This window comes from Neoarius graeffei, chromosome 2, assembly GCF_027579695.1.
Source record: "Neoarius graeffei isolate fNeoGra1 chromosome 2, fNeoGra1.pri, whole genome shotgun sequence".
In the NCBI taxonomy this organism is placed as follows: domain Eukaryota; kingdom Metazoa; phylum Chordata; class Actinopteri; order Siluriformes; family Ariidae; genus Neoarius; species Neoarius graeffei.
Genome location: NC_083570.1, coordinates 10,444,545 through 10,460,586, shown reverse-complemented (window position 1 = coordinate 10,460,586; position 16,042 = coordinate 10,444,545). Strand labels below are relative to the sequence as shown.

General features: G+C 40.7%; 1 protein-coding gene across 1 annotated transcript; it reads right to left on the bottom strand.

Annotated features, from left to right (window-relative positions):
- Positions 1-413: 413 nt before the first annotated feature.
- On the bottom strand, positions 414-15,403 carry LOC132871891 (cilia- and flagella-associated protein 206-like). Its single transcript, XM_060906488.1, has 9 exons — positions 15,003-15,403; positions 6,467-6,625; positions 3,213-3,418; positions 2,922-3,041; positions 2,645-2,843; positions 2,283-2,423; positions 1,200-1,393; positions 742-885; positions 414-635 (listed from the first exon to the last, which is right to left on the bottom strand). Exons 1-9 carry the CDS (start codon positions 15,178-15,180, stop codon positions 414-416), a joined length of 1,563 nt encoding a protein of 520 aa, XP_060762471.1. The 5' UTR covers positions 15,181-15,403.
- Between the last annotated feature and the right edge of the window lie 639 nt (positions 15,404-16,042).

Below are 16,042 nucleotides of genomic sequence, written 5' to 3'. Positions count from 1 at the left end.
TCACCAGCCTGCCTATTATCCTTCTCTTAAAGTTAATAAGACAAAAAAAAAAATCGTCTTGTAACCAAGAAACTGCGAAGCATAAACTCCTCTGTCCTGAAGGTGTCACAAAACTTTACCTCTGACTGTTACACTGGAGACTCCTTCCAGAAATGCTAAATGAACATCTCCCTTCAGTTACGAAAACATCACCATATAAATGATTTTTAAAATCGGTTTACGACTAGCGTCCATCGTAGAAATCCCTGGGAACGAGCTGGTACGATGAAAACCATAAATTCAAACGAGTGCATTAATATACGCCTGCAAAACTTTCAGAGAAAATTAATCAGTATTTTCTGGCCAATCAGAAACCAGAATGCAACAATTCAATACAAACATTCAATACTAGGTCTAACTAACAAACAAATTAACTATTCATGCACATCTGGAGTTAAATCGAGTTTGGTCATGGGAGTGGTTGGTCCTCCTCTCAGCCCAGCCAGGTAGACTTGAGGTCTCGGTACGTTACTCTGTCCGTCTCTCTTCGTCTGGCAGGCGGCTTCTTTTGGAAGGAACGTCTGCGTGGTGTTGTGTCTCCTCATGTGGCTCAGGTCAGTCTGCGTCGAGTGGGTTACCTTATGGCGCAGGTTCGCCTTGGAGTGCATTCAACAAAATAACGTGTTAAACTTGTTTCAGGGCTTTTCGGACAGCTTGAGCGTAATCTAATCATGCCAGTGTATTTCAGGTGGAGCTGCTTACCAGTTTGATGGCTTTCCGTCTCAGCTCCCACTCGTTCCACTCGTAAGATCTGACGATGTTGCTCTCCAGCAGGTGTGTGTCCGTCTGTGTGCTGCTTTCACTTTTGCTGATGGGTTTCACCAACAATTTCTCACCTGACTGCATCTGTGAAGACAAACTTTCTAAGAAACGCTGCTTTGCACTGGCTCACCGCATTGTTGTTGATTATTTTCCTGTCACTCTCAGGCTCACAGATGAGATGGACAAGGATGGGATTGCAGTTGAGCAGTTTTAATGTGCAGAGTGTGTGTGGAGTCTTCATACGCCGCAACTGATTGTGTTGGATCAGTATGTAGGTGCTGGATCAGCCATATTTGTAGGCTAAGAGCGTTCATGGGGAATGGAGTTTGTGGTGGAGATCAGCGAGTAGGTCAAGTATGTGAAGGAGAAGATGCAAGTAAGTCACACGTCCATGATACCTGAGAGTACGGAGTGACGCTGGCAAACTGCTGATGAAGCTCGAGCAGCTGGATCAGCTCCGGAGATCTCTTCGCTCTTTCCGCGATCAGTTCGATGTACTCGTCTGCGTTTGAGGCGAACTGATACGCAGCCTGCTTGGAGCTGAAGCTGTAATATTTCTCCCTGTGCTTCAGGATGCCGATGTTCGGATTGCCTTTGGAAAGGAACAGCAGCAGACTGAGCTTCAGAAATATGGACGTCTTGCCTTAAAGCGTGTCCTTTATTAATTATATTTAAAAGTCGGTTTAATTACAACCCTAATTCCAAAAAAGTTGGGACACTGTGTAAAACATAAATAAAAACAAAATATGACAATTTGGAAATCATGGAAACCATGTATTTCATTGAAAATAGTACAAAGCCAACATATCAAATGCTGAAACTGAGAAATTTTATTGTTTTTTGAAAAATCTATGCTCATTTTGAATTTGATGTCAGCAACACATTTCAAAAAAGTTGGGACAAGGGCGTGTTTACCACTGTGTATCACCTCTAATTTTAACGAAACTCTATCAATGTTTGGGAACTGAGGAGACCAACCGCTGTAGTTTTGAAAGAGAAACGTTGTCCCATTCTTGCCTGACGTACAATTTCAGTTGCTCAAGAGTTCGGAGTCTCCTTTGTCGTGTTTTGCGCTTCATAATGCACCAACTGTTTTACATGGGAGACAGATCTGGACTGCAGCAGGCCAGTTTAGCACCTGGACTCTTTTCCTACAGAGCCATGCAGTTTTAATATGTGCAGAAAGCGGTCTTGCTGAAATAAGGAAGGCCTTCCCTGAAAAAGATTTCGTCGAACACCAAAAGCAAATATGGAAACAAACAAAGTAGGTCGAATTAATGACTGAAGAACGAGGAGCTTCAGCCAGAGATGTTTCACTTTCAGTGTTTTAATGCTGTAGTGTCACTTTACATCACAAATTTGTTTCTTTTGGGGAGCTGAATACGTCTTGGTCTAAACACTGTCTAGTATGAACGCTCTAATATTCGGACTCTAAAAAAAGCAGAGTGTAAAACTGGAGAAAGAAAAGCTTCACTATGAACCTGGGAGCAAGAGGCCGTTCTTCTCGACAAGAGTGTATCCACACACACCCCTGTACTGCAGGAAGAGCTGCTCAAAGTTCGCCGTGGTCTCGGGCAGAATCCACTCGGACGATTTCATCTCCTCTGGATCAAGCCGCTCCTCTGAAAAAGAGAAAATGAGTGCTACACTACACACTACACATGATGAGTGATAATGTAGAAATGAAATGCGCTCGCTCAAAGACGTAAAGCTGTAATGCTCAAGTTTTTTCCGATGTCTTCAGGCCAGAGGAGTTTATGCTACACTTCTTGGACATAACAAGCTGCCCACTAACAAGATGCTGTTCTGTAATGAATAAAAAGCTCGTGATGTCAGAACGTACCTGAGCTCTCAGCAGCTCTCTCTGCGTCAGATTTGACGGTTTCACCGCGGAGCATCTGATCCAACTGAACGTTCTCGAGAAGTTGCGACTGAGCCGAGAGGAACGGCCTCAGGCTGAGCGCCATGCTCCGGAGCATGTTCAACAAGACCATCTCATCCTGAAGCCCCGCCCACAGCCTGGCCAACGCTGTGAAATGAGGCTAATGGGAGGGATTTAAAATTATCAGACTGAAAATGATGCTAGCAAAGAGTTTTTGACAGAGCAAAGGAACACTTACGAACACTTGGGAGGTTGGTACGGCAGTTTTGGCGTGAACTGTGGCCTTCAGCACCTTCATCCTCGACATGAGGTCAGTGTGAAGAGCCTCCACTTGCTTTGCACATGTGATCACATCCGCCTGGTGGAGACAAATGAACTACGTTTTATTACGTTACGTGACTTTTACTCTTAATGATTATTAGCGAAAGTTAGCCATAATAAGAATAAAATAGTAACCGAAATTTAAATGTTTTCCAATAACTTTTATTCTAATCGTTGGCTTGAACATTTAGATGTCTCTGTAACTCACCAGTATGATTTTGAGGAAGGCTTCATGTTGGCGTACATTGTACAGGGCCTGTGTGAGCAGGTCCCTGTTTAGCTCGGCGTCAGTGTCGGATTCAGAGCGTCTCTCCAGCAGAGTGGTGTAGCGCCAAGCCAAACGTTGCGTCCCTTCCAGTTCACGCTCTATATCTGTGCTGACAGCAGGAAGAGCCTCGTTCAGGACGGCCAGCACTTCACGAGAGAGCCACGACGACCAGGATTGCACATCAACAATGTAACACAGAAGACATTACCACGATTACTTCAAAAAAACCTTGCTCTATAAACATGTACAGTTTCTTACAAGCCTGTATTCTGTCAATATGTGTGGATTTCTGAACATTTGTTACAATAATTAAATTAAATCCTACAGTAATTATAAATGTACAGTGTGTCACAAAAATGCATAAACCTGACCGAGTTCCTCTTAGACCTGCGGCAAACTATTAGGGGAGAGCGAGGTAAGATGAGCCACTTTTTACATTTTTCATCATAACTACATTTTAAAGCCATTTTTGCTTCCAGTCTACACACCATACCAAATTTCAAAGTGTACTGTTACTATCTGAGCAAAAAATAATTGATAAGCTCTTATGGTTAGAGTGATATTACCTCTTGAAAAAAAAATGTCAAGTGGCTCAACTTACCCCATGCACGGGGTAAGATGAGCCACTGTGTGGGGTAAATTGAGCCAACACAAAACATGTTAGGTTAACAAAGTAAACAGCTTTTATTATTTGAAGTGCAATCAATGAATCAAGTCAAGTCAAGCAAGTGGGGGATAGGGCCGTTGCATAGAGAAAGGGAGATGAAGAGAGAGGTGATAGAACGAGATGGGATAGGGAGGGATAGATAGATGGACAGAGAGAGAGATATGCGTAGATAGATAGAAAGAGGGATGGTTAGAGAGGGAATGAGAGATATACTATATTATAGAAATTACTAAAACAGTAGAGCAGTGCCAAAAAATCTTATTTCTTTCAGTAGGTTAAAACATTGCTAAAACATGCAGCAATCATTCCATCAATCATTTCATCATTATTCAATGTTCCAAGCATTCAAATTGCAAGGGAACACCATTTGCCTCTCCCTCCGTGCTGTCCCCCCAACAGTAAAGGGGCGGGGCAATTTTTTCACAATATCCTGTCTTGACAGGACAGCCTCATCTTTCTCTTTGAAGACAAAGGTTGGCTTTCTTGCAGAGCCATGGCATGACCGGCTTCTTTTGAGAAATCTTGCCTCTATTTCGAAGACATCCAATTTGATTATCTGGCCAATGAAGTAATGCACTTTCACCAACTTGGTCTCTACCTCTCCATTCTTTATCTTTTCAATGAACCTAGTCAGAGTCATCCTGTCCAAATGCATATCCCTCGCCACAGCCCGAATAGGCCTGCCTTTCCTGACTTCCTCTGCGGCTCTCTCCAAAACTGCACGGGATTGTGCGGCCCTGTCTGTTTTTCTTTTGTATGAGTGTGGCATCATGCACACCTGTAATAACAGAGGGCATTATTTTATTTATTAAAAACCTTTTAAACACATTATTTATATTAACATATTATTTATTTGTTGTTGTTGTTGTCATATATGACCAGTAAATATGAAAACTTAAGTGTCATCCATATTGGGTAAGCTCAGCCACCAATGGGGTAAGTTGAGCCAGTGGCTCAACTTGCCCCATATCTAATGGCTCATCTTACCCCGTGGCCACCATTTTGTAGAAAAATGCTAATAAAGGGGATTAGGCTAATCAAAATTATTTTTATTAGCATTCATATCATAGCTTAGAAAGCCACTAACTTAACCCTAATGTGTCTAAATATTATTCTACTTTTGTCTTCTCTAAATCATCTTCACTGTGGACAAACATGGAATTGACTTAGAAAGCACAAAAACACATTTTTATAAATATCTCCCTCACCTAGTTTGACATGTGGTGCTCCTCTCCACAAGTGTAAGTAAATGGTCCCGCCCCCTTTGAATGTGGTCACATGGTCACATTTGTTTACTGTTTCTTAGAAACAGGGGGTGGCTCATCTTACCCCCTGGCTCATCTTACCCCACTCTCCCCTACTATTAGACATAGGACTTGAGCTCAGCCAAAACTTAACCAAACACACCAAAAAAGCAACAGGGCAAAAGATTTTGTAAGGGATTAGTGGCAGGCTGCCAGGTCGCTCCGTTGTGTGTAGCTGTCGATGTTGATTTTAAAAGTAACAAAGTAAATTACACTTAAGTCTGAGTGAAAAATACTGTAGCAAGCGTGCAGCGTGGAAGAAGAGTCTGGAGACAGAAATCTTAGTTTCTCGGTTGTTAGCCTGTAGCTCTCGATAGATAGCACTGGCTTGACTGCTTTATTAGCATTCGCTAACACTACTGATGAACGCTATACTGGCTGGAAGGTGACTTCACTGCTGCGCCGACTCACAGTTAAGCTTGCATTGGCCTTCAAGAAGGCTGAGGGTGATACATTTTTAGTCCCTCCAACTATAAATCAAAATCTGATTGGTTAATTGATTCATCTGTCACTTCCTACATAAACATACACTGCCATGGCCTTCTGTCCCAGCAATGAAGTCCTAACCAATGAGTGAGCAGCTCTGAACTGTTCTCAGCCTAGACACAACAAACAAAATCTCATTGGAGAACTCGATTTTAATGTTTTCAGGACAGTAACCCTTTCACTTCTGAAGCAAATGTGATAGAAAATGAGGCCAAATCAGAATTAAGAGAGAATAATTATAATGAAATTATGAAAGAAATTAAACATAACATTTGAAATGCTGATACGTTTAGGCTTCTCTGAACGCCGAGAAGGCCCTGACTGTTCCCTTCTGTCTTACACCACAGCAATTTATTGACGATTACATCAATAAATGTCTTACAGAACAATTCGCCATACTTTCTATCCATTTCTATTTACATTTTTGAACTTGTGGGAAACAAGTGAGTTCCCGTTCTCACTCACATTCCTGCCTTTGCGGTTAATGAACGTCAAAAAACATAATCGTAAACTCTTCTGTCCTGAAGATGAGCGAAAGTTGAATAAATGTCTCCTTACCTTCAAGAACTGTTCAGTGATTTTCAATTTGGTTTACGTAGAGCATCCCGTCATTTAACTGAATGTTAACGTACCAAAACGAGCATGTTAATGTAAATCTGCATGACTGTCAGAGCTGCTGTTATAAAATGAATCACGATGGCGAGCGTTAATTAGAACGCGAGGTGAGATGCACTCACGGTCCTCGATGCTCTCTCCTCCTTTCCCGCTGTCCTTGTTGAAGAGGCGAATCCCGGTGACGATCATGGTGAGCTCATTCAGCTGCTGTTCTTTATCACGCCTGAGCAGAGACATGAAGGCGGCCAGCTCTGATGGAGGGAACACACTCTGCAGTGCGGCTAGAACACACACACAGACGTACCGTAAGAAGAGGAAGGTCTTGTGCTACGGTGAAATGGTGGTCCGAGAAACCAATTTCATAGCTGCCAACATTCCGAAATTGTAAATAGTAATACAAGGTTGGGTACTGAGTCTTGGTGGGGGGTCGGGGGGCTTTGCCCCCCGCCACCAAAGCTTTCTAGCAAAACTACCCTGAAAAAAAAAAAAAATCACACAAACAAAATAGTTTGACAAAATTTATTCTACAAACTAAACTATCATCTTACATTAATTTGCAAAGTTCTTTTCAACAATGCATGAAAATAGTCAGTGAATCAGGCAAAAACTTCAAACAATGCAATTAGCAGATATAACTTTTGACAAAGTACACATTAGAGATATAGACCAGAGCTTACTCAGTCAACAGTTGATGTTATTGCACCACAAACTTGGCAATATCTAACACCATTCATTCATTAGTCACAAACAAAAATGAATTAAGAATATTACATCAGTGAAAGTTGATACAAAAAAATATTATGAACTTTGTCATCAAAATTAAATATACAACAAAATGTGAAAATTGGCAATGAATATGGCACTTCAAAGATAAAAAACAAGCTGAGCCCAAAGCAAATTACAGTAGCTAAAAATACTAAGTGAAACAGCTCAAAAAAGTGTCAATTTCAACTTGCTTCTTCACATGACTACAAATCAAAACTGAGCGGGAGCTAGGTTAGAGCAGTCAACGCAAGTTGGCATTTAGAGTGAGGGCACACAATTTTACCTTTCCATCCTTGCTTTAAAATTATGATTTTAGGCATACACAAATAATGATGGCACAAAATCTGGACTGCTTGAGTCAAGTGAGACCTCTCCTACAAACAAAATTGCATGCAAAGGCCAAACAAAATAATGTGTGTTTCCTGGGTTTTCAAAATAGGGTAGGTAGGTAGGGAAAAAAAAAAAATGTGTTTATCCCAAAAGTTTACAACAAATTTTCTAGGGTAGGCAGGAAAAAGTGAGAAGTTTCCTTTGAAAACTTTTTTTTTTGCAAAATACTCGTTCAAAACTAAACCTAGTCATCAGATATCGTTGATGATATAAGGATGCACTTGTATATAAATTGTTCTAATAATGATGGCATACTTTCATTTTCCAGGTAAAATGGGAATGTTTTGGTGGATGATCTATTTGGTGGTGGCCAGAGTGGTGGTTGTGGTCCAGTACCTAGATCTATCCCTTCAGTTCTGAACATTTCCAAAATATATTTTTATATACTAGTGGGGACTTTCATGCTTAAAACTGATTTCTTGTGTGTTTATCAAAATTGGGTGCATGCCTAACATCTCGGCCTTAATGACGTTATATTTGCTTCATGTTTTTTTCTTATTCTGTCTATGAAAGCAATGTTCACTTATATTGTTCTAATGAATACAGCTGCTCCGTGCCATTTTCTTTTCAAATAAAGAAACTAAAATTTCCTATATTTAAGTTTCCTATTCTGTGTTTGTAAATTGTGTTGCAAAATAAATGCAAATGCTTTCATTTTTCAGCCCTGTTAGTCCATGATATTTGCTCTAAGGTTTAAATCAGGAGGAAATCAAGGAATGTATCATTTCACTGACACAAACTCCTGCAATTTCAGATTTATCATCAATTCAGATATCTTAAGTTGAGTATAGAATAGCATTGGACGTGTTGAATACCTGATTTATACCCTGAGCAAACAGTTCTTTGTGATGTATGCATTATTTCAATCACTATCTAGCCATATCCACACTAAATTATTTTCCCCGCATGAGACCTCTGCCCTGCCCACAAAGAACCAGCGCGGGCAGGGCGGGCTAGCCCCGCGCCTCGGGACGAAGAGCCACGGTGCTCGGCTTTAGTTTCGTTTTTCTATCGGCGGCTCCTGCCCGACTTTGGACGCTCGTAACTCAGGCAGGGGAGGTCCCAGCCTCTCCAATTTACTCCTGACGGGCCTCGTGTCTTTCAGCAAATACCGAGTGGTTTATATGACACGCCCTAGCGGTTCTCGTTTGACTCGCCAGGTGGCTGCCAAGCAGGTAGGGTTGGGCGCGAGAAATAGTTTGTTTATCATGGTCATAAGCAGTTGAAGGGTCGCAGTGTTTTTACAGGGTCGGTCGGGTAACCGGAAACACATTATTTTGTTTGGCCAAAGCTAAGTTAACATGCTAACAATATTCATTACATTGTGTAACTATGACCCAGCTAATCAGACAAACGTTACCAAAGTATTTTGCTACATCAATAAACAAAGACTAGAAAGAATAAAAAAGAAAGATTTAATAAATAGCCTGATCATACCTGTGATGAAGTGGGCGCTGCAAACCCACACATTTTTGATAGTGCTTTCATCCCAGTCTACACGTTTGATGGCTTGTAGTCATAGACGTCGGCGATTTTTTTGGAATGGGTGAGATCCTGCTGGAATTCTGTACATTTTAACCCCATCACTGCTACGATTCTGACACCCGACAACACAACAACTAGGCTTTTTTGAGTCCAGGCTGCGCGCGCAATTTCCGCTTACGTAAGAATGACGTTTACTGCGAAGGGGTCTATAGCATCATTGATTGGCTGAGAGAACAAGCAATAGCCAATGAAATTTGGCGTAGTATCTGCCGCTTGGAACGAAGCGGTGTTTTATCAAATACGAATCCCACCGGTGATAGACTTTGAAAATGACCCATGAAAATTGGCAAAATCGTATTTTATTGTAGTAAATTCGTATTTTCGTAATCAAAACGACAAATCGTAATAAATACGATTTATTCGTAGTAGTTGGCAGCTATGCCATTGTAAATACAGAATGTATGTTTACTACTGATGTTGAATAATGGGAAAAAGATTAGTGAAGCTTTTTGGACCTATAGACACTACAGGTAGCCTACAGTACTGCTTGAAAGTTTGTGAACCCTTTACAATTTTCTATATTTCTGCATAAATATGACTGAAAACATCATCAGATTTCCACACAAGTCCTAAAAGTAGATAAAGAGAACCCACTTAAACAAATGAGACAAAAATATTATACTTGGTAATTTACTTATTGAGGAAAATGATCCAATATTACATATCTGTGAGCGGCAAAAGTATGTGAACCCCTAGGATTAGCAGTTAATTTGAAGGTGAAATTAGAGTCAGGTGTTTTCAATCAGTGGGATGACAATCAGGTGTGAGTGGGCACCCTGTTTTATTTAAAGAACAGGGATCTATCAAAGTCTGATCTTCACAACACATGTTTGTGGAAGTGTATCATGCCACGAACAAAGGAGAGTTCTGAGGACCTCAGAAAAAGCGTTTTTGATGCTCATCAGGCTGGAAAAGGTTACAAAACCATCTCTAAAGAGTTTGGACTCCACCCATCCACAGTCAGACACATTGTGAACAAAATGGAGGAAATTCAAGACCATTGTTACCCTCCCCAGGAGTGGTCGACCAACAAAGATCACTCCAAGAGCAAGGCGTGTAATAGTCGGCGAGGTCACAAAGGACCCCAGGGTAACTTCTAAGCAACTGAAGGCCTCTCTCACATTGGCTAATGTTAATGTCTGTAGGTACAGTTTGCCACCTACTGTCTAAGAACTACAACTCCCAGCCAACTTCCGCGTTGACCTACGTCACGCCTGGGCGGGATCGCTTGCATCACATCCTCCATGATTCCATAAAGGACCTGGAAGTCCGCCATATCTTTCTCTTTGGCATCTGAAACCACACAGAACAGACCTAAAAGGAGGCACTCACTATCGGACCGTCCAAAACCACGACTTCTTTCTTGCAAGATCTACGTTTCAGCACGTTTTCCTTTTTGTTTACCCTTGATCACGGTAGACTCCGGAAACACGCGATCTTTAACTCAAGCGAGTTATAACCGGTTTTCAGTTATTCCTTATGAGTACGTACGAAACTGCAGCCCAAGGCAGTTTAATTTGTAGTTAAGAAGCGGCTGGACCCTTCTAACTAGTGCACGTTGTTTGATCAGAGTTTTCCTTCCCACGAGCTACGAAGCCTCTCCTCTGTTTCCCACAGAAGTTTTTCCGAGCTCCTGTGAACTTACCCTCTCCCAGGATTCTCTGCTTTCTACAAAAAGGCGAGATTTTTGAAGTAAGACTGGTGTTTGGGCAAGAAGACTAGTCTTAGGAATTAGTTTGTTTACTTAGTGTGAATTTACACTCAGGGATTGTTTAAGTGTGCACACTGATTTTGGTTTTCTATCATTTGTTCTATTTTTGGTCTCAATTGTTTAATAGATAGGTTTTGCATGCCCTCTCTTTCTTCCTAACATTTTAATTTCATTATTTACCCATATTTTGACCTCATTAAGATTTCAGTAAATTGAATAATACTATAAAGCTAGTGGGTTAGCTGTCTAGGGAAACCCTTTTTTTCTCCAGGGACCAGGATTCACCACGTGGTCACACACACTAGGCCTCACAAATGCTTTAGCTAGCAAACCAGAGCTAACTCTCTTTGTTCTGTAAGGAGACACGTGGTAACCCCCTTGTTCTTTATCACGAGGTCTTTTGTCTCAACTTTAGATAATATTCTAAGTCCTGATTCAATTCAACCTTTATAGCACACTCTCCCGTGCCCACATTCAAATCTACATATATCACGGATGACCATTTGAATGCATTTTAATTGTTAACATTTAATTTTGTTATCACACACACGCTCACACACAACCACGTGGCTACTAGGCCTCAAAAACACCACGTGGCTACTAGGCCTCAAAAACACCACGTGGCTACTAGGCCTCAAAACACCATGTGGCTACTGGGCCTCAAAAGCACATGTTAGCTAGCCTTCCTTTGTCTAGTTAGCACACAAAGCTAATCATTTGTTTACACACAAACACATGCTAGCTAGCTTTCCTTTGTCTAATTAGCCTACAAAGCTAATCTTTTGTCTACTCACACACACACACACACACTGTTTACAGAAGATTTCATCTGCTGCTATTCAATTTTTATCTTTGTTATAATAAATTCCATTATTATTGAAACTGTGTGTGTTTGTCTGCTGTTCCGATACTTCTTGAAGTTGCCCATATCTCAAAAGAGCTCTTAAGGTGTATATGAATACTATTAGCTGCAGCTTGGTAAGTGATTCACGAAATGATTCAATTTAAATGATTCAATTTAAACGATTCAATTTAAACAATTCAATGAGACTGATTCAATGGTATGATTAAATTCAAATGATTCAAATTAAATGATTCAATGGGATTGATTCAATTTAATTATTAAAGATTGATCACTTAACACCAATCTACATACACATAAACATAATACACCTACATGTTCATGAGTCCACCATCAGGAGAACACTGAACAACAATGGTGTGCATGGCAAGGTTGCAAGGAGAAGGTCACTGCTCTCCAAAAAGAACATTGCTGCTCATCTGCAGTTTGCTAAAGATCACGTGGACAAGCCAGAAGGCTATTGGAAATATGTTTTGTGGACAGATGAGACCAAAATAGAACTTTTTGGTTTAAATGAGAAGCGTTATGTTTGGAGAAAGGAAAACACTGCATTCCAGCATAAGAACCTTATCCCATCTGTGAAACATGGTGGTGGAAGTATCATGATTTGGGGCTGTTTTGCTGCATCTGGGCCAGGACGGCTTGCCATCATTGATGGAACAATGAATTCTGAATTATACCAGCGAATTCTAAAGGAAAATGTCAGGACATCTGTCCATGAACTGAATCTCAAAAGAAGGTGGGTCATGCAGCAAGACAACAACCCTAAGCACATAAGTCGTTCTACCAAAGAATGGTTAAAGAAGAATAAAGTTAATGTTTTGGAATGGCCAAGTCAAAGTCCTGACCTTAATCCAATCAAAATATTGTGGAAGGACCTGAAGCGAGCAGTTCATGTGAGGAAACCCACCAACATCCCAGAGTTGAAGCTGTTCTGTATGGAGGAATGGGCTAAAATTCCTCCAAGCTGGTGTGCAGGACTGATCAACAGTTACCGGAAGCGTTTAGTTGTAGTTATTGCTGCACAATGGGGTCACACCAGATACTGAAAGCAAAGGTTCACATACTTTTGCCACTCACAGATATGTAATATTGGATCATTTTCCTCAATAAATAAATGACCAAGTATAATATTTTTGCCTCATTGTTTGACTGGGTTCTCTTTATCTACTTTTAGGACTTGTGTGAAAATCTGATGATGTTTTCAGTCATATTTATGCAGAAATATAGAAAATTCTAAAGGGTTCACAAACTTTCAAGCACCACTGTATGTTATTTTTACTGATTTTATAACAAAAAAAAGATTTATATTGACTGATGTGAGATTTGACAACGAGCATTGTAGACTAAAAACAGGCAGCACTACAGTGCTAATCATATGACTCAAAATGTTAAAAATGTCTTCTTCGTTTGTTCTCATGTTAAATAATTTTCATTAATTTGACACTCATACCATTACTGTTCCTTCATTGTATTTGCACATATATAAAATTTGTTTACTTATTTTGGACAAACACGGCTGGGATCCCTGTGTGTACTCGATGGGTTTCCAGATTTTCGGCCCATGCGAAAGCTCCTCTATAAACACGTTTCAGAGCAATATGCTGCCATCCAGACAAAATCTTTTTCAGGGAAGGCCTTCCTTCTTTCAGCGAGACAACGCCAAACCGCTTTCTGCGCATATTAAAACTGCATGGCTCTGTAGTAAAAGTGTCTGGGTGCTAAACTGACCTGCTGCAGTCCAGACCTGTCTCCCATTGGAAACATTTGGTGCATTATGAAGCACAAAATATGACAAAGGAGAGTGCAAACTTTTGAGCAGCTGAAAGTGTATATCAGGCAAGAATGGGACAACATTTCTCTTTCAAAACTACAGCAATTGGTCTCCTCAGTTCCCAAATGTTAACAGAGAATTGTTAAAAGTAGAGGTGATGCAACACAGTAGTAAACACACCCCATTCTTTCTTGAACTTTCTTGAACCATTTTGCTGACATCAAATTCAAAATGAGTGTATATTTTTCAAAAAACAATAAAATTTCTCAGTTTCAACATTTGAAATGTTGTCTTTGTACTATTTTCAATGAAATATCGGGTTTCCATGATTTGCAAATTATCGCATTCTCTTTTTATTTCCAGTTTACACAGCGTCCCAACTTTTCTGGAATTGCCGTTGTATTTTTCAGTGTACAAAATGACACATCATACTCTTTATCCATTTATAACTACATTTAATGTTGTGGAACGTCCAGGAAATGAGTTAGAGCCTGTCGTCACTATCGTTATAGAGGATGTGCAGTCACGTGACCCGCACGTGTGTACTCCGCCACATTGGACGGCATCAGGATAGTTTACCTTGCGCGAGCGTAATGGATCCAGGGAGTAATCCCCAAGAAAATTCGGAAAATACCCCATCTACATCGCGCGATTACTTGTCTAAGTTTGTTCAGCATCTTGAAGGTGACGTGAGGCAGCGTTACGTGGAAAAGTGTTCCAGGTTGGGGATTGCAGATCCGTACAACTTGCCGCAATCCTTGTTCAGGGAAATTCGGAGCTGCGGTGCCGGCGATTTGCCCGATCTGGCCTACCACGACATTTACAATTTTCTTGTTAATCGTGTTACACTGGCAAAGCCCTCAAAGCTTACAAGAGCCTGGAAGCTTATAAATATTTTGTTGTGGGATGGGTATCCCAACTATACCTCTGGAAGGTTCCGAAGAAAGAAGTCTACTTGATAACCTCACGGGTAAGTGGCATTAAGACGTTTATCATAAAGAGACTATGCAGGACGTTTTATCTTAAGAATGTTCGTAATCTAAACTCAGTTCCAGATAATGACAGGGTTGTAAATATGTATGTTTTTGTCTGAAAAACAGCTGCGCGCACCTGCGCGGAAGCTGCGCAAATGTGCGCAGCTTTCTAACCAACTGCCTTCTTCTCATACTAATACTTCCTATGTTTCATGGACTGTAACAGCATTTGCTCATTTAGTAATTTTAATATATAATTTACTTTGATGAAATTATTCAGACACTCCAACGCCCCCCCCAAATCGGATCTGCGCGATTCAGCCGTGCAAAAGGCGCATCCGCCGTTTGCATCCCTGTTTAAACTCAAAGGTTAACCTACTTTAACCGGCTAATGAGGCTCGGTGGTCGGTCAAGATTTTTTTTAGTTTTCGCCATCCCTACTATAGATTGGCCTTTCAAAGGCATATATGAGCCAAAAAGATAAAACATTGTCATAGACTAGGCCAGGGTAGTAGGGCTAGGCATAGCCATTTTAAACGTTAGAGACTGTCTAGTTTCTAAGTATGCAGTTATCATTCAATACGAAAATCAACTTAACAGATGTACTAGGAGTATTGAATTAGAAGATTACACCTACCTGATATGAAGTGTTCACTACAAATTCGGCTGGTAGAACTGGGGTTCCAGTTTTCTCTTCGCACAGCGGACACCCATTTTGCGCGTCTCTCCTCGTCTGCGGGGAATCTATAAAATGACAGGCCCTCCTTTTGGCCCTGTCTATTGGTACAACCAAATGCTGAACAAGATATAACCATTCTTGAAAGATCTACTCCCACACACTTGAAAATTAGAACGGGTTTGTCTAAGTTCTATGCGCGACCTTGCCGTCCAAAATGGCGGATAAACAAATATCATGTGACCTCGTGATGTCACGTGCACGCTCTCTATAGCAGCTATAAGTGAGTTGTTCCCTCACCAGCCTCCTTTTTTCTCTCTCTTGAAGTTAACAAGACAAAAAACAGATCTTGTTGTGTATCGTGAGGATGTCACACTGCATGAATAAGCAGTGAATTGAACAATGATTCCAAAATGTTCTACATAATGTGGACTGAACATCTATTTACAGTCAGAATTGACTTGTTCAGCTCCCAAATGGCTCGTCACTGTTTGTTTGTTTTTTGCTCCTTTTTAGCCGAATTACATACAGCTGACATCGTTTCATTAAATGATTCAGAAAATGCACAATCAAGCTTCAGTTATCAAGGTGGTGCAAACATGCAGGAAGTCCAGTTAACATCGATGCACTAATGTTCTGGTGGTGATCCGTTATGAAGACTTGGAGAGAAAAGAGAGAGAGAAAGAGACAGAGAGAGAGGTTGTATTGAATTGTATTAAATGCATGTTGTGTTTCATTGAATAAAATTTACTTTTTTTAGAACCTTATAAATCCAGGTTTATCTGTGAGTTTGGGATTTTTATTCAAGTATTACAATCAAAGCTTTGCAGAATAAAAGATGATGGAGGAGGAGGATCGGAGGGAGCAAGAAGGGGTAGCAACGTGGAGAAGAGCACAGGAGAATAAAGTTTCCCCCAGCAATGAAGTTTCTGTGCTGAACTCATTTTCAGACAGAAGCTTTTAATACTGAGGTCAGGATGTCCGCAAGCTGCTGGACAGCG

Coding starts and splice junctions, on each gene's coding strand:
- LOC132871891 (XM_060906488.1), bottom strand. CDS start 15,180: ATGGTTATATCTTGTTCAGCATTTGGTTGTACCAATAGACAGGGCCAA. Junction 3,042..3,212: donor CCTTCCTCAAAATCATACTG/GTGAGTTACAGA, acceptor TGTCTCCACCAG/GCGGATGTGATCACATGTGC. Junction 886..1,199: donor GCGTCACTCCGTACTCTCAG/GTATCATGGACG, acceptor TTGTCTTCACAG/ATGCAGTCAGGTGAGAAATT.